The 24713-nt window shown below is 46.2% G+C and overlaps 1 protein-coding gene across 1 annotated transcript in view; it reads right to left on the bottom strand.

Moving 5' to 3' along the window:
- Positions 1-24713, bottom strand: part of LOC115107549 (rho-associated protein kinase 2-like) — a 71767-nt gene that overhangs the window by 14369 nt on the left and 32685 nt on the right. The window contains 14 exon segments of the mRNA XM_065008650.1: positions 1007-1110; positions 2601-2670; positions 2875-3059; positions 5925-6085; positions 9411-9570; positions 9947-10053; positions 14543-14789; positions 14926-15017; positions 15803-15938; positions 16022-16070; positions 16150-16238; positions 17984-18077; positions 18747-18906; positions 23286-23377. Coding sequence (XP_064864722.1) covers positions 1007-1110; positions 2601-2670; positions 2875-3059; positions 5925-6085; positions 9411-9570; positions 9947-10053; positions 14543-14789; positions 14926-15017; positions 15803-15938; positions 16022-16070; positions 16150-16238; positions 17984-18077; positions 18747-18906; positions 23286-23377 — 1746 coding nt within the window.

Here is a 24713-nt window from a genome sequence, read left to right as displayed (position 1 = left end):
AAATGTTAATGAGACCAAATCTGTGCCCAGTACTGTTATGGCCGCCAGAGACCCCTGGAAATTAGGAATGTGGGGAAATTCTCACACTACTGTATGGGAAAATAAAGTTAATGAAACCTAATCTAGTCCAGTACTGTATGTCAAAGCAGTCACTGGAAGCCCGGAAAGGAAATCCCGTAATACCAGGAAAAATCTGTGTTTGTGGGATTTTTTTAGACTACAATACGACATTAGCGTCATGTTTGTCAGGGCATTCACACGACCAAGGCCTACATTAATCTCTCAAAGTCAGTAAACGTTATGTTCAGGCCAATCAATGAGCTCTATAGCCATTTCTATGAAACACTTACCCACAGTCCTACGAGCTTGCTGCTACAGGAGTCTACACATTAAAAGTCTGTCTGTGTGACTTTACAGTGCGTGTTAATCTCGGTTAACTCAGAACTAAAATCTTGCGTCATTTTGTCAGATGCTCAAAGCTTATTGTGTTGGTGATATGGTGATTGATGGCACGTCACCTGTAGACTGGAGGTTAGGTAACACGCTGATCATATTACCTGCAGTACTGTCAGGCTATCATCTCGCAATTGACTGAGTGATAAGGGTGGAATGAATGTTGACATTAGGCTACAGATCATCTTTCAGGGACAGACTACAGTCCTAGAGAGACTAAGTGTGTGCTCATGACTCTAATCTTCAACAGTTTGTTAGAGGTGCTCAGAGGGTCAAGATTACATTTTCCTTTCAAAATGGTCCAGTCCAGCACCTACAGTAGATACGTAACCAGGCCAGTGCAGTACAGCTCGGCTCAGTTTGGCTTGGCTCAGTATTGTGAACAAATAGTGTCAGGTAGGGTTACAAAATTCCGTTAACTTTCCCCAAAGTTTCCAGTTGTAAGATTACTGTAAGATTTCTGGAAAACATGGGAATTTGGGGAAAAGTTACCAGAATGTTACAACCTTAGTGTCAAGGATCAGTTTCTGGTTGGATCCTAATGTTCCAGTACCTTTCTTCCTGGTACTCCTCGAGTCTCTGCTGAATGTCTTTATACAGCTTGTTCCTCTCATCACACTCCTCCTTCAGCTCCCGGTTCTGGGTCTTGTACAGGGTCTGGTACAGAGGAAACGGTCAACACACAACAACTATGGGATGTCCCAAATGGCACCATATTCCATATGTAGTGCACTACTTTTTGACCAGGGTCCATAGGGATCTGGGATCTGAGCTTCAATGCCATACAACTCTCCTTCCGTGGCCTCCAACTGTTCTTAAACGCAAGTAAAACTAAATGCATGCTATTCAATCGATCACTGCCCGCACCTGCTCGCCCGTCCAGCATCACTACTCTGGACGGCTCTGACTTAGAATACGTGGACAACTACAAATACCTAGGTGTCTGGTTAGACTGTAAACTCTCCTTCCAGACTCACATTAAGCATCTCCAATCCAAAATTAAATCTAGAATCGGCTTCCTATATATCGCAACAAAGCATCCTTCACTCATGCTGCCAAACATACCCTCGTAAAACTGACCATCCTACCGATCCTCGACTTCGGTGATGTCATCTATAAAATAGCCTCCAACACTCTACTCAACAAGCTGGATGCAGTCTATCACAGTGCCATCCGTTTTGTCACCAAAGCCCCATACACTACACTACCCACCATTGCGACATGTACGCTCTCGTTGGTTGGCCCTCGCTTCATACTCGTCGCCAAACCCACTGGCTACAGGTTATCTTCAAGTCTCTGCTAGGTAAAGCCCCGCCTTATCTCAGCTAACTGATCACCATAGCAGCACCCACTCGTAGCACGCGCTCCAGCAGGTATATCTCACTGGTCACCCCCAAAGCCAATTCCTCCTTTGTTTGTCTTTCCTTCCAGTTCTCTGCTGCCCACGACTGGAACGAATTGCAAAAATCTCTGAAGCTGGAGACTCACATCTCCCTCACTAGCTTTAAGCACCAGCTGTCAGAGCAGCTTACAGATCACTGCAGCTGTACATAGCCCATCTGTAAACAGCCCATCTATCTACCTACCTCATCCCCATACTGGTATTTATTTATTTTGCTCGTTTGCACCCCAGTATCTCTACCTACACATTCACCTTCTGCCGATCTACCATTCCAGTGTTTAATTGCTATATTGTAATTACTTCGCCACCATGGCCTATTTATTTCCTTAACTTACCTCATTTGCACTCACTGTATATAGACTTTTTGTTTTCTTTTGTTCTACTGTATGTTTTGTTTATTCCATGTGTAACTCTGTGTTGTTGTATGTGTCGAATTGCTACGCTTTATCTTGGCCAGGTCGCAGTTGCAAATGAAAACTCAACTAGCCTACCTGGTTAAATAAAGGTGAAATAAAAAAATAGTGCACTACATAGGGGATAGCGTGCCATTTGGGACAAAACACGACACTGGTAAGCAGAATGAATAGACAGAAAAGAGATAATAGTCTTTCTTAGGGGTGCAAAATTAACTTTCCCAAAATACCCAGGAGTATACCAACCAGGACTTCTGGAAAACCTGGGAATTTTGGGAAAATTGCCCGAATTTTGCAACCCAGTCTTTCCACACATTGGAAATCAACAGTACCGTGAAATACTGCTCTGCCTCCAGCTGGTCCTTAAACTCCTTCAGCTGTCCTTCAGCCTCCTGTCTCTCCCTGTGATTGGGCAAAATCACTGTCAATCACTACCATGTCAAATCACATGTCAATCTGAAACAACTGACATACACAACTCCCACGACTTAGGGCATGGGAAAGACAGACATGATATCTAACATCCATTGGTCATCACATCCTTTTCTCTCACACACTTATGTCCAAGCCAGCTGCCCGTGTGTGTGTGTGTGTGTATCCCTCTACCTGCGTAGCTCATGGTTCTGTTTCTCCAGGCTCTGCTTCATGTCTAGCAGGTGGTTGAGCTCCTGCTTCAGCTGCTTCTCTGAGGAGCGCAGGGCGGTCACCTGCTGGGTCTGGGCCTTCAGGTCGTTCTGGCTCAGCCTGCGCTTCTGCTCCTCCTGCTCCATGCCCAGGCTCAGGTTCTTCACCTAGAGGTAGAAGGAGGGAAGGGGAGGTGAGAGAGAAAAATAAAGAGGGAGAGAGAGCGAAAGAGAGCAAGATGGCGAGGTTAGTCAGGGTAAAAACAGCACCAAGCTAACTGCCAAAATAAGTAAATGAGGGATACAAAGTATACTGAAAGCCGGTGCTTCCACACAGGTGAGGTTCCCGAGTTCATTAAGCAATTAACATCCCATCATGCTTAGGGTCATGTATAAAAATGCTGGGCAGGCCATTATTTTGGTTGCTATGGCTATGTCCCCATAGGATGACAATGCCCCCATCCACAGGGCACGAGTGGTCACGGAATGCTTTGATGAGCACGAAAACGATGTAAACCATATGCCATGATCTCAACCCAATAGAACACATAGCCCACCTATAATTTAGCCCAAACAACTACCTCTTTCCCTACTGTATTTATTTTGCTCCTTTGCACCCCATTATTTGTATTTCTACTTTGCACATTCTTCCACTGCAAATCTACCATTCCAGTGTTTTACTTGCTATATTGTATTTACTTTGCCACCATGGCCTTTTTTTTGCCTTTACCTCCCTTATCTCACCTCATTTGCTCACATCGTATATAGACTTGTTTCTACTGTATTATTGACTGTATGTTTGTTTTACTCCATGTGTAACTCTGTGTTATTGTATGTGTCGAACTGCTTTGCTTTATCTTGGCCAGGTCGCAATTGTAAATGAGAACTTGTTCTCAACTTGCGTACCTGGTTTTTTATTTTTTTTATTTCACCTTTATTTAACCAGGTAGGCTAGTTGAGAACAAGTTCTCATTTGCAACTGCGACCTGGCCAAGATAAAGCATAGCAGTGTGAACAGACAACACAGAGTTACACATGGAGTAAGCAATTAACAAGTCAATAACACAGTAGAAAAAAAAAATGGGCAGTCTATATACAATGTGTGCAAAAGGCATGAGGAGGTAGGCGAATAATACAATTTTGCAGATTAACACTGGGGTGATAAATGATCAGATGGTCATGTACAGGTAGAGATATTGGTGTGCAAAAGAGCAGAAAAGTAAATAAATAAATAAAAAAACAGTATAAAAACAGTATGGGGATGAGGTAGGTGAAAATGGGTGGGCTATTTACCAATAGACTATGTACAGCTGCAGCGATCGGTTAGCTGCTCAGATAGCAGATGTTTGAAGTTGGTGAGGGAGATAAAAGTCTCCAACTTCAGCGATTTTGCAGTTCGTTCCAGTCACAGGCAGCAGAGTACTGGAACGAAAGGCGGCCAAATGAGGTGTTGGCTTTAGGGATGATCAGTGAGATACACCTGCTGGAGCGTGTGCTACGGATGGGTGTTGCCATCGTGACCAGTGAACTGAGATAAGGCGGAGCTTTACCTAGCATGGACTTGTAGATGACCTGGAGCCAGTGGGTCTGGCGACGAATATGTAGCGAGGGCCAGCCGACTAGAGCATACAAGTCGCAGTGGTGGGTGGTATAAGGTGCTTTGGTGACAAAACGGATGGCACTATGATAGACTGCATCCAGTTTGCTGAGTAGAGTGTTGGAAGCCATTTTGTAGATGACATCGCCGAAATCGAGGATCGGTAGGATAGTCAGTTTTACTAGGGTAAGCTTGGCGGCGTGAGTGAAGGAGGCTTTGTTGCGGAATAGAAAGCCGACTCTTGATTTGATTTTCGATTGGAGATGTTTGATGTGAGTCTGGAAGGAGAGTTTGCAGTCTAGCCAGACACCTAGGTACTTATAGATGTCCACATATTCAAGGTCGGAACCATCCAGGGTGGGGATGCTAGTCGGGCATGCGGGTGCAGGCAGCGATCGGTTGAAAAGCATGCATTTGGTTTTACTCGCGTTTAAGAGCAGTTGGAGGCCACTGAAGGAGTGCTGTATGGCATTGAAGCTCGTTTGGAGGTTAGATAGCACAGTGTCCAATGACGGGCCGAAAGTATATAGAATGGTGTCGTCTGCGTAGAGGTGGATCAGGGAATCGCCCGCAGCAAGAGCAACATCATTGATATATACAGAGAAAAGAGTCGGCCCGAGAATTGAACCCTGTGGCACCCCCATAGAGACTGCCAGAGGACCGGACAGCATGTTAAATAAAGGTGGAAAAAAAATAACTTATGGGGGAATCTGGAGTGGCGACAGACAGCGTTTTCCGTCAGCAACAACAAAACACCAAATGGTGGAATTTCTTGTGGAAGAATGGAACATTCCTCCAATAGAGTTCTAGACACTTGTAGAATCTATGCCAAGGTGCATTGAAGATGTTCTGGCTCATAGTGGTCCAAAACCCTATTAAAACACTGTTGGTTTTCCCTTTATGTTTGCAGCTGATGAAACAGAGAGAAGTCTTCACGAAACACAAATCTTTACACACTCAACTCCTTACACACACACAAACACAAGGTATGTACACACACACACAGGGCATGTACAGACACACACACACAGGGCATGTACAGACACACACAGACAGGGCATGTAAAGACACACACACACAGGGCATGTACAGACACACACACACACACACAGGGCATGTACAGACACACACACACACACACACACAGGGCATGTACAGACACACACACACACACAGGGCATGTACAGACACACACAGACAGGGCATGTACAGACACACACAGACAGGGCATGTACAGACACACACAGACAGGGCATGTACAGACACACACAGACAGGGCATGTACAGACACACACAGACAGCGCATGTACAGACACACACAGACAGGGCATGTACAGACACACACAGACAGGGCATGTACAGACACACACACACAGGGCATGTACAGACACACACACGCAGGGCATGTACAGACACACACACACAGAAACACACACCTCCTCGGCGAGTTTGTCCTTGTGCGTGTTCAGCTCATCCACTTTGTGCTGGGCCTGCTTGTAGTCACAGTCCAGCATGGAGTGTTCCTTCTCAAGCTGCAGCAGTCTGGACTCCAACTGCAGCTTGGAGCTCCGCTCCTCCTGCAGCGTCCGCTCCATCCCTGACAAACACAAGGAGACAATGCTACCATAACTATTACAATAATAGACCATTGTATAATGTGGTCCATTAGGGCATGTACAGACACACACACACAGGGCATGTACAGACACACACACACAGGGCATGTACAGACACACACACACAGGGCATGTACAGACACACACACACAGGGCATGTACAGACACACACACACAGGGCATGTACAGACACACACACACAGGGCATGTACAGACACACACACACAGGGAATGTACAGACACACACACACAGGGCATGTACAGACACACACACACAGGGCATGTACAGACACACACACACAGGGCATGTACAGACACACACACACAGGGCATGTACAGACACACACACACAGGGCATGTACAGACACACACACACAGGGCATGTACAGACACACACACACAGGGCATGTACAGACACACACACACAGGGCATGTACAGACACACACACACAGGGCATGTACAGACACACACACACAGGGCATGTACAGACACACACAGACAGGGCATGTACAGACACACACAGACAGGGCATGTACAGACACACACACACAGGGCATGTACAGACACACACACACAGGGCATGTACAGACACACACACACAGGGCATGTACAGACACACACACACACAGGGCATGTACAGACACACACACACAGGGCATGTACAGACACACACACACAGGGCATGTACAGACACACACACACAGGGCATGTACAGACACACACACACAGGGCATGTACAGACACACACACACAGGGCATGTACAGACACACACACACACAGGGCATGTACAGACACACACACACAGGGCATGTACAGACACACACACACACAGGGCATGTACAGACACACACACACACAGGGCATGTACAGACACACACACACACAGGGCATGTACAGACACACACAGACAGGGCATGTACAGACACACACACACAGGGCATGTACAGACACACACACACACAGGGCATGTACAGACACACACACACAGGGCATGTACAGACACACACACACAGGGCATGTACAGACACACACACACAGGGCATGTACAGACACACACACACACAGGGCATGTACAGACACACACACAGGGCATGTACAGACACACACACACAGGGCATGTACAGACACACACACACAGGGCATGTACAGACACACACACACAGGGCATGTACAGACACACACACACACAGGGCATGTACAGACACACACACACACAGGGCATGTACAGACACACACACACACAGGGCATGTACAGACACACACACACAGGGCATGTACAGACACACACAGACAGGGCATGTACAGACACACACACACAGGGCATGTACAGACACACACACACAGGGCATGTACAGACACACACACACAGGGCATGTACAGACACACACACACAGGGCATGTACAGACACACACACACAGGGCATGTACAGACACACACACACAGGGCATGTACAGACACACACACACAGGGCATGTACAGACACACACACACAGGGCATGTACAGACACACACACACAGGGCATGTACAGACACACACACACAGGGCATGTACAGACACACAAACACAGGGCATGTACAGACACACACACACAGGGCATGTACAGACACACACACACAGGGCATGTACAGACACACACAGACAGGGCATGTACAGACACACACAGACAGGGCATGTACAGACACACACAGACAGGGCATGTACAGACACACACACACAGGGCATGTACAGACACACACACACAGGGCATGTACAGACACACACACACAGGGCATGTACAGACACACACACACAGGGCATGTACAGACACACACACACAGGGCATGTACAGACACACACACACAGGGCATGTACAGACACACACACACAGGGCATGTACAGACACACACACACAGGGCATGTACAGACACACACACACACAGGGCATGTACAGACACACACACACAGGGCATGTACAGACACACACACACAGGGCATGTACAGACACACACACACAGGGCATGTACAGACACACACACACAGGGCATGTACAGACACACACACACAGGGCATGTACAGACACACACACACACAGGGCATGTACAGACACACACACACAGGGCATGTACAGACACACACACACACAGGGCATGTACAGACACACACACACAGGGCATGTACAGACACACACAGACAGGGCATGTACAGACACACACACACAGGGCATGTACAGACACACACACACAGGGCATGTACAGACACACACACACAGGGCATGTACAGACACACACACACAGGGCATGTACAGACACACACACACAGGGCATGTACAGACACACACACACAGGGCATGTACAGACACACACACACAGGGCATGTACAGACACACACACACAGGGCATGTACAGACACACACAGACAGGGCATGTACAGACACACACAGACAGGGCATGTACAGACACACACACACAGGGCATGTACAGACACACACACACAGGGCATGTACAGACACACACACACAGGGCATGTACAGACACACACACACAGGGCATGTACAGACACACACACACAGGGCATGTACAGACACACACACACAGGGCATGTACAGACACACACACACAGGGCATGTACAGACACACACACACAGGGCATGTACAGACACACACATACACAGAAACACACCATATTCGACCATGCTGGTCATTTATGAACATTTGAACATCTTGGCCATGTTCTGTTATAATCTCCACCTGACACAGCCAGAAGAGGACTGGCCACCCCACATAGCCTGGTTCCTCTCTAGGTTTCTTCCTAGGTTTTGGCCTTTCTAGGGAGTTTTTCCTAGCCACCGTGCTTCTACACCTGCATTGCTTGCTGTTTGGGGTTTTAGGCTGGGTTTCTGTACAGCACTTTGAGATATCAGCTGATGTACGAAGGGCTATATAAATAAATTTGATTTTGATTTCATTAGCCAACACCTTTATCCAAACGGTCATTATTGACTCAGTAGTTTCTTGACCTCTTTTTTCCCCACATACATTTTTCTCTAATATGCTCCATTTCTATCCACCCCAGGTTGCTGGATCGAATCCCCGAGCTGACAAGGTAAAAATCTGTCGTTCTGCCCCTGAGCAAGGCAGTTAACCCACTGTTCCCCGGGCGCCGAAAGACACGGATGTCGATTAAGGCAGCCCCTCGCACCTCTCTGATTCAGAGGGGTTGGGTTAAATGCTGAAGACACATTTCAGTTGAAGGTATTCTTTTGTACAACTGACTAGGCATCCCATTTCCCACAATCACCTCTCCTTTTTCTTCCTCCCTCTCACCTTTCAGGGCCTCAGACTTGGCCTCCTCAATGGACTTATAGACCTGGTTCTTGTCAGCAAGGCGTGTCTTGGTGGCCTTGTGCTCGGCCTCCTCTATGTCAAAACTCTGTTGCAACGACTTGAGCTTGAACGTCAGGTCAATCTCCTGGTTGCTTTTCTCCTAATGGGCCCAACCAAAGGTCAAAGGTCAGCTGTGTGTTTGTTTATTTGTGGCTGTAATCAGTGTACATCCACAGAACAAAGAGAGACCTGAGAGGACTTGAGATGATTAAAGAAATAGAAGATATTTCTCCCTCTCTGACAGGGACATTTTTATCACGTTGCTCACACCTATCCAATCCTCTCAGATCTCCACAAGAAAGGGGGAGGGGCTAGAGGTCGATTTGGGCTTGGGAAATTCCCATGGAGCCCGTGTGCCATCTACATTAAGTCTTACCAGTGGGGTGGAGGGTTGTGTTCATCATGGCACATAAAAAATAAAAAAAAGTCCATTTTCTTCCATTTGGTGTCTAATGAACACCACCCAGGCCTCTTACCTTCTCCATGTCAGTGAGTCTCTGCTGAAGCTGCCTCTTCTCGGTCTGTGTTCCAGAGAGAGAACCCTTCACCTGCTTCACCTCCTCTTCCAGACCCTGGATATGTCCTGACAGAGAGAAAATAAAATGGAGAATGAGAGAGTGTGTGGAAAACAGAAAGGGAAAAAGAAGTAGAGACACATTAGTATAGAGAGAGGTAGAGACATTCGTATAGAGGTAGAGACATTAGTATAGAGGTAGAGGCATTAGTATAGAGGTAGAGGCATTAGTATAGAGGTAGAGGCATTAGTGTAGAGGCATTAGTGTAGAGGTAGAGGCATTAGTGTAGACACATTAGTATAGAGGCATTAGTATAGAGGTAGAGGCATTAGTATAGAGGTAGAGGCATTAGTATAGAGGTAGAGGCATTAGTATAGAGGTAGAGGCATTAGTATAGAGGTAGAGGCATTACGTGCTTTTACACCTGCATTGTTTGCTGTTTGGGGTTTTAGGCTGGGTTTCTGTACAGCACTTTGAGATATCAGCTGATGTACGAAGGGCTATATAAATACATTTGATTTGATTTGATTTGATAGTATAGAGGTAGAGACATTAGTATAGAGGTAGAGACACATTAGTATAGAGGTAGAGACATTAGTATAGAGGTAGAGACATTAGTATAGAGGTAGAGACATTAGTATAGAGGTAGAGACATTAGTATAGAGGTAGAGACATTAGTATAGAGGTAGATGCATTAGTATAGAGGTAGAGGCATTAGTATAGAGGTAGAGGCATTAGTATAGAGGTAGAGACATTAGTATAGAGGTAGAGGCATTAGTATAGAGGTAGAGACACATTAGTATAGAGGTAGAGACACATTAGTATAGAGGTAGAGACACATTAGTATAGAGGTAGAGACATTAGTATAGAGGTAGAGACATTAGTATAGAGGTAGATGCATTAGTATAGAGGTAGAGGCATTAGTATAGAGGTAGAGACATTAGTATAGAGGTAGAGACACATTAGTATAGAAGTAGAGACACATTAGTATAGAGGTAGAGACACATTAGTATAGAGGTAGAGACACATTAGTATAGAGGTAGAGACACATTAGTATAGAGGTAGAGACACATTAGTATAGAGGTAGAGACACATTAGTATAGAGGTAGAGGCATTAGTATAGAGGTAGAGGCATTAGTATAGAGGTAGAGGCATTAGTATAGAGGTAGAGGCATTAGTATAGAGGTAGAGGCATTAGTATAGAGGTAGAGACATTAGTATAGAGGTAGAGACATTAGTATAGAGGTAGAGGCATTAGTATAGAGGTAGAGACATTAGTATAGAGGTAGAGACATTAGTATAGAGGTAGAGGCATTAGTATAGAGGTAGAGGCATTAGTATAGAGGTATTAGTATAGAGGTAGAGACATTAGTATAGAGGTAGAGACACATTAGTATAGAGGTAGAGACACATTAGTATAGAGGTAGAGACACATTAGTATAGAGGTAGAGACACATTAGTATAGAGGTAGAGACACATTAGTATAGAGGTAGAGACACATTAGTATAGAGGTAGAGACATTAGTATAGAGGTAGATGCATTAGTATAGAGGTAGATGCATTAGTATAGAGGTAGAGGCATTAGTATAGAGGTAGAGACATTAGTATAGAGGTAGAGACATTAGTATAGAGGTAGAGACATTAGTATAGAGGTAGAGACATTAGTATAGAGGTAGAGACATTAGTATAGAGGTAGAGACATTAGTATAGAGGTAGAGACATTAGTATAGAGGTAGAGGCATTAGTATAGAGGTAGAGACATTAGTATAGAGGTAGAGACATTAGTATAGAGGTAGAGACACATTAGTATAGAGGTAGAGGCATTAGTATAGAGGTAGAGACATTAGTATAGAGGTAGAGGCATTAGTATAGAGGTAGAGGCATTAGTATAGAGGTAGAGGCATTAGTATAGAGGTAGAGGCATTAGTATAGAGGTAGAGGCATTAGTATAGAGGTAGAGACATTAGTATAGAGGTAGAGACATTAGTATAGAGGTAGAGACATTAGTATAGAGGTAGAGATATTAGTATAGAGGTAGAGGCATTAGTATAGAGGTAGAGACACATTAGTATAGAGGTAGAGATATTAGTATAGAGGTAGAGGCATTAGTATAGAGGTAGAGGCATTAGTATAGAGGTAGAGGCATTAGTATAGAGGTAGAGACACATTAGTATAGAGGTAGAGATATTAGTATAGAGGTAGAGACATTAGTATAGAGGTAGAGACACATTAGTATAGAGGTAGAGGCATTAGTATAGAGGTAGAGACATTAGTATAGAGGTAGAGACATTAGTATAGAGGTAGAGACATTAGTATAGAGGTAGAGGCATTAGTATAGAGGTAGAGGCATTAGTATAGAGGTAGAGGCATTACGTGCTTTTACACCTGCATTGTTTGCTGTTTGGGGTTTTAGGCTGGGTTTCTGTACAGCACTTTGAGATATCAGCTGATGTACGAAGGGCTATATAAATACATTTGATTTGATTTGATTTGATAGTATAGAGGTAGAGACATTAGTATAGAGGTAGAGACATTAGTTTAGAGGTAGAGACACATTAGTATAGAGGTAGAGACACATTAGTATAGAGGTAGAGACACATTAGTATAGAGGTAGAGACACATTAGTATAGAGGTAGAGACACATTAGTATAGAGGTAGAGACATTAGTATAGAGGTAGAGGCATTAGTATAGAGGTAGAGGCATTAGTATAGAGGTAGAGGCATTAGTATAGAGGTAGAGGCATTAGTATAGAGGTAGAGGCATTAGTATAGAGGTAGAGACATTAGTATAGAGGTAGAGGCATTAGTATAGAGGTAGAGACATTAGTATAGAGGTAGAGACATTAGTATAGAGGTAGAGGCATTAGTATAGAGGTAGAGGCATTAGTATAGAGGCAGAGGCATTAGTATAGAGGTAGAGACATTAGTATAGAGGTAGAGACATTAGTATAGAGGTAGAGACATTAGTATAGAGGTAGAGACATTAGTATAGAGGTAGAGACACATTAGTATAGAGGTAGAGACACATTAGTATAGAGGTAGAGACACATTAGTATAGAGGTAGAGACATTAGTATAGAGGTAGAGACATTAGTATAGAGGTAGATGCATTAGTATAGAGGTAGAGGCATTAGTATAGAGGTAGAGACATTAGTATAGAGGTAGAGACATTAGTATAGAGGTAGAGACATTAGTATAGAGGTAGAGACATTAGTATAGAGGTAGAGACATTAGTATAGAGGTAGAGACATTAGTATAGAGGTAGAGGCATTAGTATAGAGGTAGAGACATTAGTATAGAGGTAGAGACATTAGTATAGAGGTAGAGACACATTAGTATAGAGGTAGAGGCATTAGTATAGAGGTAGAGACATTAGTATAGAGGTAGAGGCATTAGTATAGAGGTAGAGGCATTAGTATAGAGGTAGAGACATTAGTATAGAGGTAGAGACACATTAGTATAGAGGTAGAGGCATTAGTATAGAGGTAGAGGCATTAGTATAGAGGTAGAGACATTAGTATAGAGGTAGAGGCATTAGTATAGAGGTAGAGGCATTAGTATAGAGGTAGAGGCATTAGTATAGAGGTAGAGGCATTAGTATAGAGGTAGAGGCATTAGTATAGAGGTAGAGACATTAGTATAGAGGTAGAGACATTAGTATAGAGGTAGAGACATTAGTATAGAGGTAGAGACATTAGTATAGAGGTAGAGATATTAGTATAGAGGTAGAGGCATTAGTATAGAGGTAGAGGCATTAGTATAGAGGTAGAGGCATTAGTATAGAGGTAGAGACATTAGTATAGAGGTAGAGGCATTAGTATAGAGGTATGCATTATAGAGGTAGAGGCATTAGTATAGAGGTAGAGACATTAGTATAGAGGTAGAGACATTAGTATAGAGGTAGAGACACATTAGTATAGAGGTAGAGACATTAGTATAGAGGTAGAGGCATTAGTATAGAGGTAGAGACATTAGTATAGAGGTAGAGGCATTAGTATAGAGGTAGAGGCATTAGTATAGAGGTAGAGGCATTAGTATAGAGGTAGAGACATTAGTATAGAGGTAGAGACACATTAGTATAGAGGTAGAGATATCTATGAGGGCATCGAGCTAAGGAGAACACACACGGGTTCAGTCAAGGCTTCACACAGAGTACTAGGAGATATTACATCATCTACCTGTATTCACTCATTCCCTTCTTTAATGTGTAAAAATAACATCTGTCAATGTTTATTTTCCTTGTTGCTCCTGACTCCACCCAAATGGAGACTTTGAAAGAGGGAAAACTATGAGACATCACAGAAAACAACATGACTTGCCTGTTCCAAACTGTCCCGTCTGAACTGAATGGACGCAATGACCAATGTCCCAAAGTTTCCAAAACACAGGGTCTCTGTAAGAGTGACGTACTCTCAGGCAGCCCTGGGTCCTAGCTGTGCTTGGTTGAGCTTGCCTGGCACAATATAACTAATGAAATGGTTCCTAAAGTGCAAACCCTGCCCCTCTGGCACTCATGTCAATATGGAACCAATCGAAAGGTTACAAATGTGCAAACTCACCCTGCAGGTCAACTATAATCTCTGTCCCCAGACATCGGTCCCTCCTCTCAGCCTCCAGGTCGGCCTGAAGGCCCATCAGCTGCTGCTCCAGGCCCATCTTGGCGTTCTCCAGCTGGGTGCACTTGTCCACCAGCTCCCTGAGGCTGAGCTCCAGGGCCTGGGCCTGCTTCTGGGCCTCCACCTGGCTCCTCCGCAGACGCCCCGCCGCCTCCTGCTCCTCCGCCAGCACGGCTGTCGCCTCATCCAGCTAAGAAGGAAGAGATGTGGTGGTGGGGTGGTTGGAGTTTTATCTTTATTAGTCAATTCAGGAGTGCAGAATTGGTGTGGAGTGAGCGAGAGCGCGACAGAGAAGGTAGGTAGAGAGAGGGACTGTTCTGCCTCACCTGTCTCTGCAGGTGGATGTTCTTGTCACTGGACATCTGAGAGGTCTGGTTCCTCCTCTTCAGCTCGTCCAGCTGGTCCCGCAGGCTGTTCACTAGACAAGGACAATCAGGTGGACAGATCAATAAGTGTATCTGTGTTTAGGAGAGTGTGAACGTGTACAGGTGACATAATAGATGGCCAGCAGGTTTTATTATGGAACCCCGAGGCAGCCGCTACTCTTCCTGTAAAGGTAAAGGTAACTGGAGTGTATGTAGGGACAAAATCCTAACTTAATTGCTGAATTCCAAATCAACCCCCCTAGCCCTTACACCCTAGGCACTATAGATCTGAGAGGATTGGACAGATCTAAGAATTATGGTAAATCGATTCACATTGCCTTCTGATTGGCTGGGTGGAGAATGATGTCACGGTGTTGCTTCCACCTAGCCAATCCTCTCAGATGTAAAGGAGTGGCTGGGCAATAGGGTCTGGGCAGTAGGGTCTGGGCAGTAGGGGCCGGGCAGTAGGGGCCGGGGAGTAGGGGCCGGGGATCGATTTGGGATTCAGCAACTGTTTCATTGACATAATGTTGAGATAATTAGATAATGTTCCATACATAGACGTAGCATCCATTGAAAGGGCTTGGTACCTCTTAACCCAGGTTTCCCAAACTGTCCTTGGGACCTCAGAGGGTGCAGACTTATTTTTTTGCACTAGCACAACACAGCTGATTAAAATAACAAAGTAATCATCAAGCTTTGATCATTTGAATTAGCTGTGTAGCGTTAGGGCAAAAAAAACACACCGTGCCCCCCGTCGGGTCCCGAGGACATCCATCTGTTCAATGGATTCTACTTCTATGGTTCCATGTTTATGCGTCACACAGCCTGGGCTTACGGTCGTTCTCCAGGCAGCGTTTCCTGTCCGCCTCCAGCTCCACTTTGCGGAGATTCTCTGCACTCTGGTACTGCAGCAGGGCCCTCTCTCTCTCCAGCTGCCTCAGAGAAGACTCCACTCTCTGCCTGCTGCTCATCTACAGGGACAGGGAAGGGTTCATGTGTGATGTGCCAAAACATTACTGACCAACTCTACATACCGCACATCACCCAGTCTCACCTCTTCCTCCAGTTCTTTAACCAGCTTCTCTAGATGACTAGTGGTAGTCCTGGGGAGAGAGGAACATGTGGGAGTAAGTAAGTGTGTGTGTGTGTGTGTGTGTGTGTGTGTTCTGAGGTGAGCCCTACTTGTATTTGTTTTCCAGGTGGTCTTTGGCCTGCATCTCATGGTTGAGCTGCTCCTCAAGACAATGGAGCTTCTTCTGCAGCTGATCTGACTGAAGAAGAGAGGGAAGGAGAGTTAACAGGTACGCACACTAACATGGAGCTCACCAGATGGAGCTCATACACTCAGGTATAGGTCTGTCAGTTCTGTCTGGTAATCACACAGTGCTGAGTTCTGTCTGGTAATCACGCAGAGCTGAGTTCTGTCAGTCTGACAGTTCTGTCTGGTAATCACGCAGAGCTGAGTTCTGTCAGTCTGACAGTTCTGTCTGGTAATCACACAGAGCGGAGTTCTGTCTGGTAATCACACAGTACTGGGTTCTGTCAGTTCTGTCTGGTAATCACACAGGGCTGAGTTCTATCAGTTCTGTCTGGTAATCACAAAGCGCTGGGTTCTGTCAGTTCTGTCTGGTAATCACACAGCGCTGGGTTCTGTCAGTTCTGTCTGGTAATCACACAGCGCTGGGTTCTGTCAGTTCTGTCTGGTAATCACACAGAGCGGAGTTCTGTCTGGTAATCACACAGTACTGGGTTCTGTCAGTTCTGTCTGGTAATCACACAGGGCTGAGTTCTATCAGTTCTGTCTGGTAATCACAAAGCGCTGGGTTCTGTCAGTTCTGTCTGGTAATCACACAGCGCTGGGTTCTGTCAGTTCTGTCTGGTAATCACACTGCGCTGGGTTCTGTCAGTTCTGTCTGGTAATCACATAGAGCTGAGTTCTGTCAGTTCTGTCTGGTAATCACACAACGATGAGTTCTGTCAGTTCTGTCTGGTAATCACAAAGCGCTGGGTTCTGTCAGTTCTGTCTGGTAATCACACAGTGCTGGGTTCTGTCAGTTCTGTCTGGTAATCACGCAGAGCTGAGTTCTGTCAGTCAGACAGTTCTGTCTGGTAATCACACAGCTCTGGGTTCTGTCAGTTCTGTCTAGTAATCACACAACGATGAGTTCTGTCAGTTGCTGTATGTCTGTCAGATAGAATTCTATTGCGTCCGTCTGATAATTGAGGGTGCGTTCGTAAATTCACTCTGGCTATTTCAGAGCACTCTCGTCTGAGTGTGCCAGAGCACAGAGTAACTTACGAATTGACAAACACTCAACACCTGTTGAATATGGCCGGTATCGGTAAACGTCAGCAAAGAAGCGTAATTAAATTGTTGCCAGCAGCACAATTACAGTCACCAACACTCTGGATAACATGAAAACTGCCTAACCAGCTCTGCTAGGGGGAGTAAAATGGTCAGAGTGAGGCGTTCTCTCATTTGTGTCTGGATGTAGCTAGTAAGCTAGCCAACTTTAGCCAGTTAGCTTGTGTGTTTGACTGCTGTTGTGAGGCCAGAACGCTGGGATCAACCCTACTCCTCAGCCAGAGTGTCCAGTGTGAGGCCAGAACGCTGGGATCAACCCTACTCCTCAGCCAGAGTGTCCAGTGTGCGCTCTGAATGCTCCGAGAATGAAACGCTCTGAATTTACGAACGGACAATCTGACAACCCTCTAAGTTTAAGAACGCCCAGAGGGCACTCTGGCACTCCAGATTCAATTTACAAACACATCCTGAGTATGTCTGAGTGTTCTATTCAATCAGTCTAAGAATTATGTCTGTCTATGCGAGTGTTCTATTTTACTGGTTAGTCTTCAGAGCTACTACTACATTGCATCAAACATTTCAATTTGACATTTGGGCTCAAATGTCATCAGGCCATCTGAGTACACATCTTCCCCTCTGCTCCCAGCTGTGCTTTAAAAACAAGCAAACAAACCCAAACACATGTATGTATGCAACCATTCAACAACCTACCTCTCCTTTGATGCTGTCCTGTTTTTCCTTACAGTTATCCACACAGTCCTTAGATTCCTCCACAGAGATCACTGTATTCACACTGCTTAGCAATCTGGTAGAGGAGGAGGGTAAAAGCAAGGGAGAGGGAGGAGAGAGGACATGGGTCTTTAAACTGGCTTTACCTGAGGTGCCCTACCACACCATGCCAACCTCCATGCCAGTGTCCCGCCCCATAACACATCCTGGCCCAACCCAGAACCCACCCACTTCAGACTCCAGCTCTACAATCCCCATTCACTGATCGTGATCATAAGATCAGACTTTTATCCGCATGGATTTTCTAGAAGGGCTATTGGAACAAGGAGGCAGTGTAAAGCAGGAACAGACGCACAGTGTACGACTGGCTTAAAACGGTTTTACAGTTCTACACGTATGAAACACAATCTCTCCCTCCATCCCTCTCCCTCCCTCCCTCCATCCCTCCCTCCATCCCTCCCTCTCTAGTTACAGGCAGAGCTGACTAAGCACATTTCCTGCAGAGCACAGAGAACCTTAAAAAACCAAATACCCTAGTGAATAAAGACAAAAACAAAAAAACTCCCTTAAAACATACAGTACATAGATTCAAATTCATTCCAATTTAAATGTAGTAAACCAAACCCGATTCCTGGATAATTGGCTAGCTTGCTGAAGCTAAATATAACAATAATATAACTATATACAGACACTGTATAGATGCCAAACTTCACTCTTAGTATAAATAGAAAACAATTAGCCTTACTGGTCTTCCTTGAAGTAGGTGAAACCCACAAATGGCAGCTGGTTGCCCACAAAGGCCTTTGGTGTGGGAAAGGTCTCCACGTCGCCTTTTTCATCCTCAATCTCGTCAAAGTTACTGGTGTCTATGTCACTGCTCAACTCCGGCACTACTGGGGCCACGGCTGAACGAGGGACAGGCAGAGAGTGAGAGAGGAATGCAGAGCGGGAGAGGCAGAGGAGGTAGAGAGGTGACAGAGAGGGAGGAGAGAGGCAAAGTGAGAGAGAGATTCAGTCAGAAAGAAGCAAAGAGTGTGAGAGAGCGAGCGAGAGAACAGGAAGGGGTGGAAATAGTGTGGGTTTGGGCAGAGGAAGGAGACAGATGGTTAAAATGTCTAAAATCAATCAACTCAGTGCTATAATTGGTCTCAATCAAGAGACACTAACACAGAGATAACCGTTGGCTCCTCCAATTCTCAATAAGATATCATTTTTAGACTATACTGGGATGCTCTAGGTGTGTGTAGTCTATAGTACACCGAGCCGCCCTGGGCACAGGCGGTAGGAGCGATCTGGCGTGGGGTGGACTCCAAACCCACCACTCCTCTCTCTCCCCCTACAGTGCCCTCTTTGTGCCCCAACACACACTGTTGCCTTTCACACACCTAAACACACTCTAGGAGAGAGAGAACTAACTCCCCTCCATCTGTACAGTAGGCGGACAGAAATGTGGAGGCGAAAGCTGAGACGAGCCAAGTTGCTCGACAACCTATAAAGATGTCACTACTGGCTAGGAAACTAAGTGGCCATGTTGGATCTTATTTCTTCAACAGGATCCATTCTGGCTCCAGGCAAAGAGAACCAAGTCAAGACAGAACCCTCAATAGGGAGAGATCAATAGATGGTGGACAAATGGGAGAGAGAGAAAAATGAGAAAGCGAGCAATAAAAGAGGGAATGAAAGAAAAAGAAAAAGCAAGAGCTGTGTGGTGAGACTGGAGAGAGACAGACACGGTCCCAGCTCCCGGGGAGCCAATTGCGGCATGGCTTTCCCAGCATGCTCCTGATAGCGGGTAGGCTAATGACAGGCAGCTGTGGCCACAGTAAGAGTGGAGAGAGGAGGGAGCGACCGCCCTCAAATCTGATCTGGGGCTGGTGCAGTGGTTCTGGGGTGCCCCTCTTATTACTCCTGCAAGCACATAGGGGGCTACCTCTGTCCCCTCCCTTGCTCCATCATTGGACAGGGTGCTTACTAGCACACACAGGCTGTGTCCCAAATGTCACTCCATTCCCTATATAGGGCACTACCTTTGACCAGGCACAATAAGGAATCCCATAGTGCTCTGGTCAAAAGTAGTGCACTTTGTAGGGAATAGAGTGCCATTTGATAGGCAGACCCAGTCTCCCACATCCGAGAGTTTTACAGCTTTATTTCAGGCAACAGTCAGAAATGGGGCTTCAGCATGCTAGCTAATGAGCAGACTAGAGAGTGAAGCTGCCTTCACATTCTCCACCCTTATCCACCGGCAAACTTTCTCCCATTGATTTGGCAATGGTGGAAACTTTCCTCAGCCAATGCTTACACAAATCCTGCACTTTTAAATCCATGATGGGGAGTGTGTAAGTGCACACCTATAGTAACGGCAGACAATGGGCTGACTATAGTGTGGGGGAACCCATTAGAACACTGATAATGTAGTGTGGAGGAACCCAACAGAATAACACTGATACTATAGTGTGGGGGAACCCATTAGAACACTGATACTACAGTGTGGGGGAACCCATTAGAACACTGATAATATAGTGTGGGGGAACCCAACAGAAGAACACTGATACTATAGTGTGGGGAAACCCATTAGAACACTGATACTATAGTGTGGGGGAACCCAACAGAACACTGATACTATAGCGTGAGGGAACCCAATAGAAGAACACTGATACTATAGCGTGGGGAAACCCAACAGAACACTGATACTATAGCGTGGGGGAACCCAACAGAACACTGATACTATAGCGTGGGGGAACCCATTAGAACACTGATACTATAGCGTGAGGGAACCCAACAGAAGAACACTGATACTATAGCGTGGGGAAACCCAACAGAACACTGATACTATAGCGTGGGGGAACCCAACAGAACACTGATACTATAGCGTGGGGAAACCCAACAGAACACTGATACTATAGCGTGGGGGAACCCATTAGAACACTGATACTATAGCGTGGGGGAACCCAACAGAACACTGATACTATAGCGTGGGGGAACCCACTAGAAGAACACTGATACTATAGCGTGGGGGAACCCAACAGAACACTGATACTATAGCGTGGGAGAACCCATTAGAACACTGATACTATAGCGTGGGGGAACCCATTAGAACACTGATACTATAGCGTGAGGGAACCCACTAGAAGAACACTGTTACTATAGCGTGCGGGAACCCAACAGAACACTGATACTATAGCGTGAGGGAACCCAATAGAAGAACACTGATACTATAGCGTGGGGGAACCCAACAGAACACTGATACTATAGCGTGGGAGAACCCATTAGAACACTGATACTATAGCGTGGGGGAACCCATTAGAACACTGATACTATAGCGTGAGGGAACCCAATAGAAGAACACTGATACTATAGCGTGGGGGAACCCAATAGAAGAACACTGATACTATAGCGTGAGGGAACCCAACAGAACACTGATACTATAGCGTGGGAGAACCCATTAGAACACTGATACTATAGCGTGGGGGAACCCATTAGAACACTGATACTATAGCGTGAGGGAACCCATTAGACCACTGATACTATAGCGTGGGGGAACCCAACAGAACACTGATACTATAGCGTGAGGGAACCCAATAGAAGAACACTGATACTATAGCGTGGGGGAACCCAACAGAACACTGATACTATAGCGTGGGGGAACCCAACAGAACACTGATACTATAGCGTTAGGGAACCCAATAGAAGAACACTGATACTATAGCGTGAGGGAACCCAACAGAACACTGATTATATAGCGTGAGGGAACCCAACAGAACACTGATACTATAGCGTAAGGGAACCCAACAGAATACTGATACTATAGCGTGGGGGAACCCAACAGAACACTGATACTATAGTGTGGGGGAACCCAAAAGAAGAACACTGATACTAGGAGAACACTGCATGCTCAGTCCCCTCCTTTACTCCCCATTCACTCATGACTGCACGACCAGGCACGACTCCAACACCATCATTAAGTTTGCTGATGACACAACAGTGGTAGGCCTGATCACTGATAACGACGAGACAGCCTATAGGGAGGTCAGAGACCTGGCCGTGTGGTGCCAGGACAACAACCTCTCACCTCAACGTGATCAAGACAAAGGAGATGATTGTGTACTACAGGAAAAAGAGGACTGAGCCCTCCACCATTCTCATCGACGGGGCTGTAGTGGAGCAGGTTGAGAGCGTCATGTTTCTAGGTGTCCACATCACCAACAAACTTACACCGTCCAAGCACACCAAGACAGTCGTGAAGAAGGCACGACAAAACCTATTCCCCCTAGGAGACTGAAAAGATTTGGCATGGGTCCTCAGATCCTCAAAAGGTTCTACAGCTGCACCATCGAGAGCATGACTGGTTGCATCACTGCTTGGTATGGCAACTGCTCGGCCTTCCGACCGCAAGGCACTACAGAGGGTAGTGCGTACGGCCCAGTACATCACTGGGGCCAAGCTTCCTGCCATACAGGACCTCTATACCATGCGGTGTCAGAGGAAGGCCCTAAAAATTGTCAAAGACTCCAGCCACCCCAGTCATAGACTGGTCTCTCTGCTATCGCACGGCAAGCGGTACCGGAGCGCCAAATCTAGGTCCAAGATGCTTCCTAAACAGCTTCTACCCCCAAGCCATACAACTCCTGAACATCTAGTCAAATGGCTACCCAGTCTAGTTGCATTGCCCTCCCTTTCCAACGTTTCTGTGTGTGTGTGTGTGTGTGTGTGTGTGATCCCACCGTAGTACTTTCAATAGATTTGTCACATGATATCAAAATCAGTGAGGATGGAAGGATTGAGCAGCCCAAGTACATACTCCTCACCAAGCATGAATCTGTGTAGCATTGCACAGTGTACTATGCTGTAATGAGCGATTAGTAATAGTTCAGTATACATCAAGAGTAGGAGTGCTGATCCAGGATCTGTTTTGACTTTTAGATCACAATGAATAAGATCACATGGACAGCAGGAAAGAGCTGATCCTAGATCAGCATTCCTACTCTGAGACGAGTGATAGTGAACACACGGCCTCTGGCCATGCAGGGTTGTGCTGCAGTGCTGATGATAGACACGTGACTGTTCTGCTCAGTCTCTGCTGATAGAGTAGAGATTCAGGCTCCCTACATGGGAATGAACTGTAGTGTCAAGTCATGACAATAACAAGTTGGGTGATGGAGAAACAGATTGGGAAGGAGACAGAGAGACAGGGGCAGACAGGCACACACACACACAAATAACCACACACACGCAGTATGACTGAAGACATACACACACGGTTTGACTGAACACACACACTTACTCTCTCGGATGGTGTCGAAGGTCCACTGGTCGTTCGTGAAGAAGGGGTGTCTCTTGATCTCCTCCACGCCGTTCCTCCCCAGACGCACCTCCCTGTACATAGCCAATGGGACGGAGCGGTCAGAGAGCGGTCACTCACTCAAACGTGCAAATTGACCGCAACATGAACACAAAGCAAAGCGCCACTTTGCTCCACACAGCTGGAGTGACCACTAACCCACTAGGCACTGACCACAGTCCACTGATTGGCCAGGCTGGACCGCCTCACGACCACTGCAGCGGTCAGTAACGGCCAGTAGAACAAGAGTCTTAGCGCAGCCAGTAAGAGTAGTGATACGAGATAATGTAGATCCAGGAAGTTACACAGGAGCAAAGTAGGGACCAGACTAGTCAACAACACTACTGACACCCCACTACTATATCTACTGCTGCAATTCCCTCCCTCCTCTTCCCATCTGGCCTCCCTCCCTCCTCTGCCACAGGGTGCAGGGCCGGAGGGGTGCGGCAGTTTGGACTGCCACGTGTGGGACATTCCAGACTCAGCCAAAAGGAACAGAGCAAGGGAGGGGTGTGCCCCACTAGAAAACATGATGGGAGAGACCATGGCAGACACACAGAGCATGTCCCGAAGCTCAGAATACTGAGGTGAGAGTGAATATGAAAGAGCTATAGGGTAATACAGAAAGAGAAATATGGAGAGAAGAGAAAGGAGAGAGAGAGAGCATACCGAAACAACAAGGAGGGCCGATTGCCAAAGAGAGAAAAACAGAAATGTGGGGGGAAAAAGAGAGATGGGGAGGGACAGGATTAAGAGAGAGAGTTGACTGACTGAGCTGGTGAGTAGAGAGAGAGTTGGTGGGACTGGTCCTTACTGACTGACTGACTGAGCTGGTGAGTAGAGAGAGAGTTGGTGGGACTGGTCCTTACTGACTGACTGACTGAGCTGGTGAGTAGAGAGAGAGTTGACTGACTGAGCTGGTTGATAGAGAGAGAGAGTTGACTGACTGAGCTGGTGGGTAGAGAGAGAGTTGACTGACTGAGCTGGTGAGTAGAGAGAGAGTTGACTGACTGAGCTGGTGAGTAGAGAGAGAGTTGGTGGGACTGGTCCTCACTGACTGACTGAGCTGGTGAGTAGAGAGAGTGTTGGTGGGACTGGTCCTTACTGACTGACTGAGCTGGTGAGTAGAGAGAGTGTTGGTGGGACTGGTCCTTACTGACTGACTGAGCTGGTGAGTAGAGAGAGTGTTGGTGGGACTGGTCCTTACTGACTGACTGAGCTGGTGAGTAGAGAGAGAGTTGGTGGGACTGGTCCTTACTGACTGAGCTGATGAGTAGAGAGAGAGTTGGTGGGACTGGTCCTTACTGACTGAGCTGATGAGTAGAGAGAGTTGGTGGGACTGGTCCTTACTGACTGAGCTGATGAGTAGAG

The sequence above is a fragment of the Oncorhynchus nerka genome, linkage group LG24 (genome assembly GCF_034236695.1).
Source record: "Oncorhynchus nerka isolate Pitt River linkage group LG24, Oner_Uvic_2.0, whole genome shotgun sequence".
Lineage (NCBI taxonomy): Eukaryota > Metazoa > Chordata > Actinopteri > Salmoniformes > Salmonidae > Oncorhynchus > Oncorhynchus nerka.
This window is presented reverse-complemented; position numbering and strand designations above follow the sequence as displayed.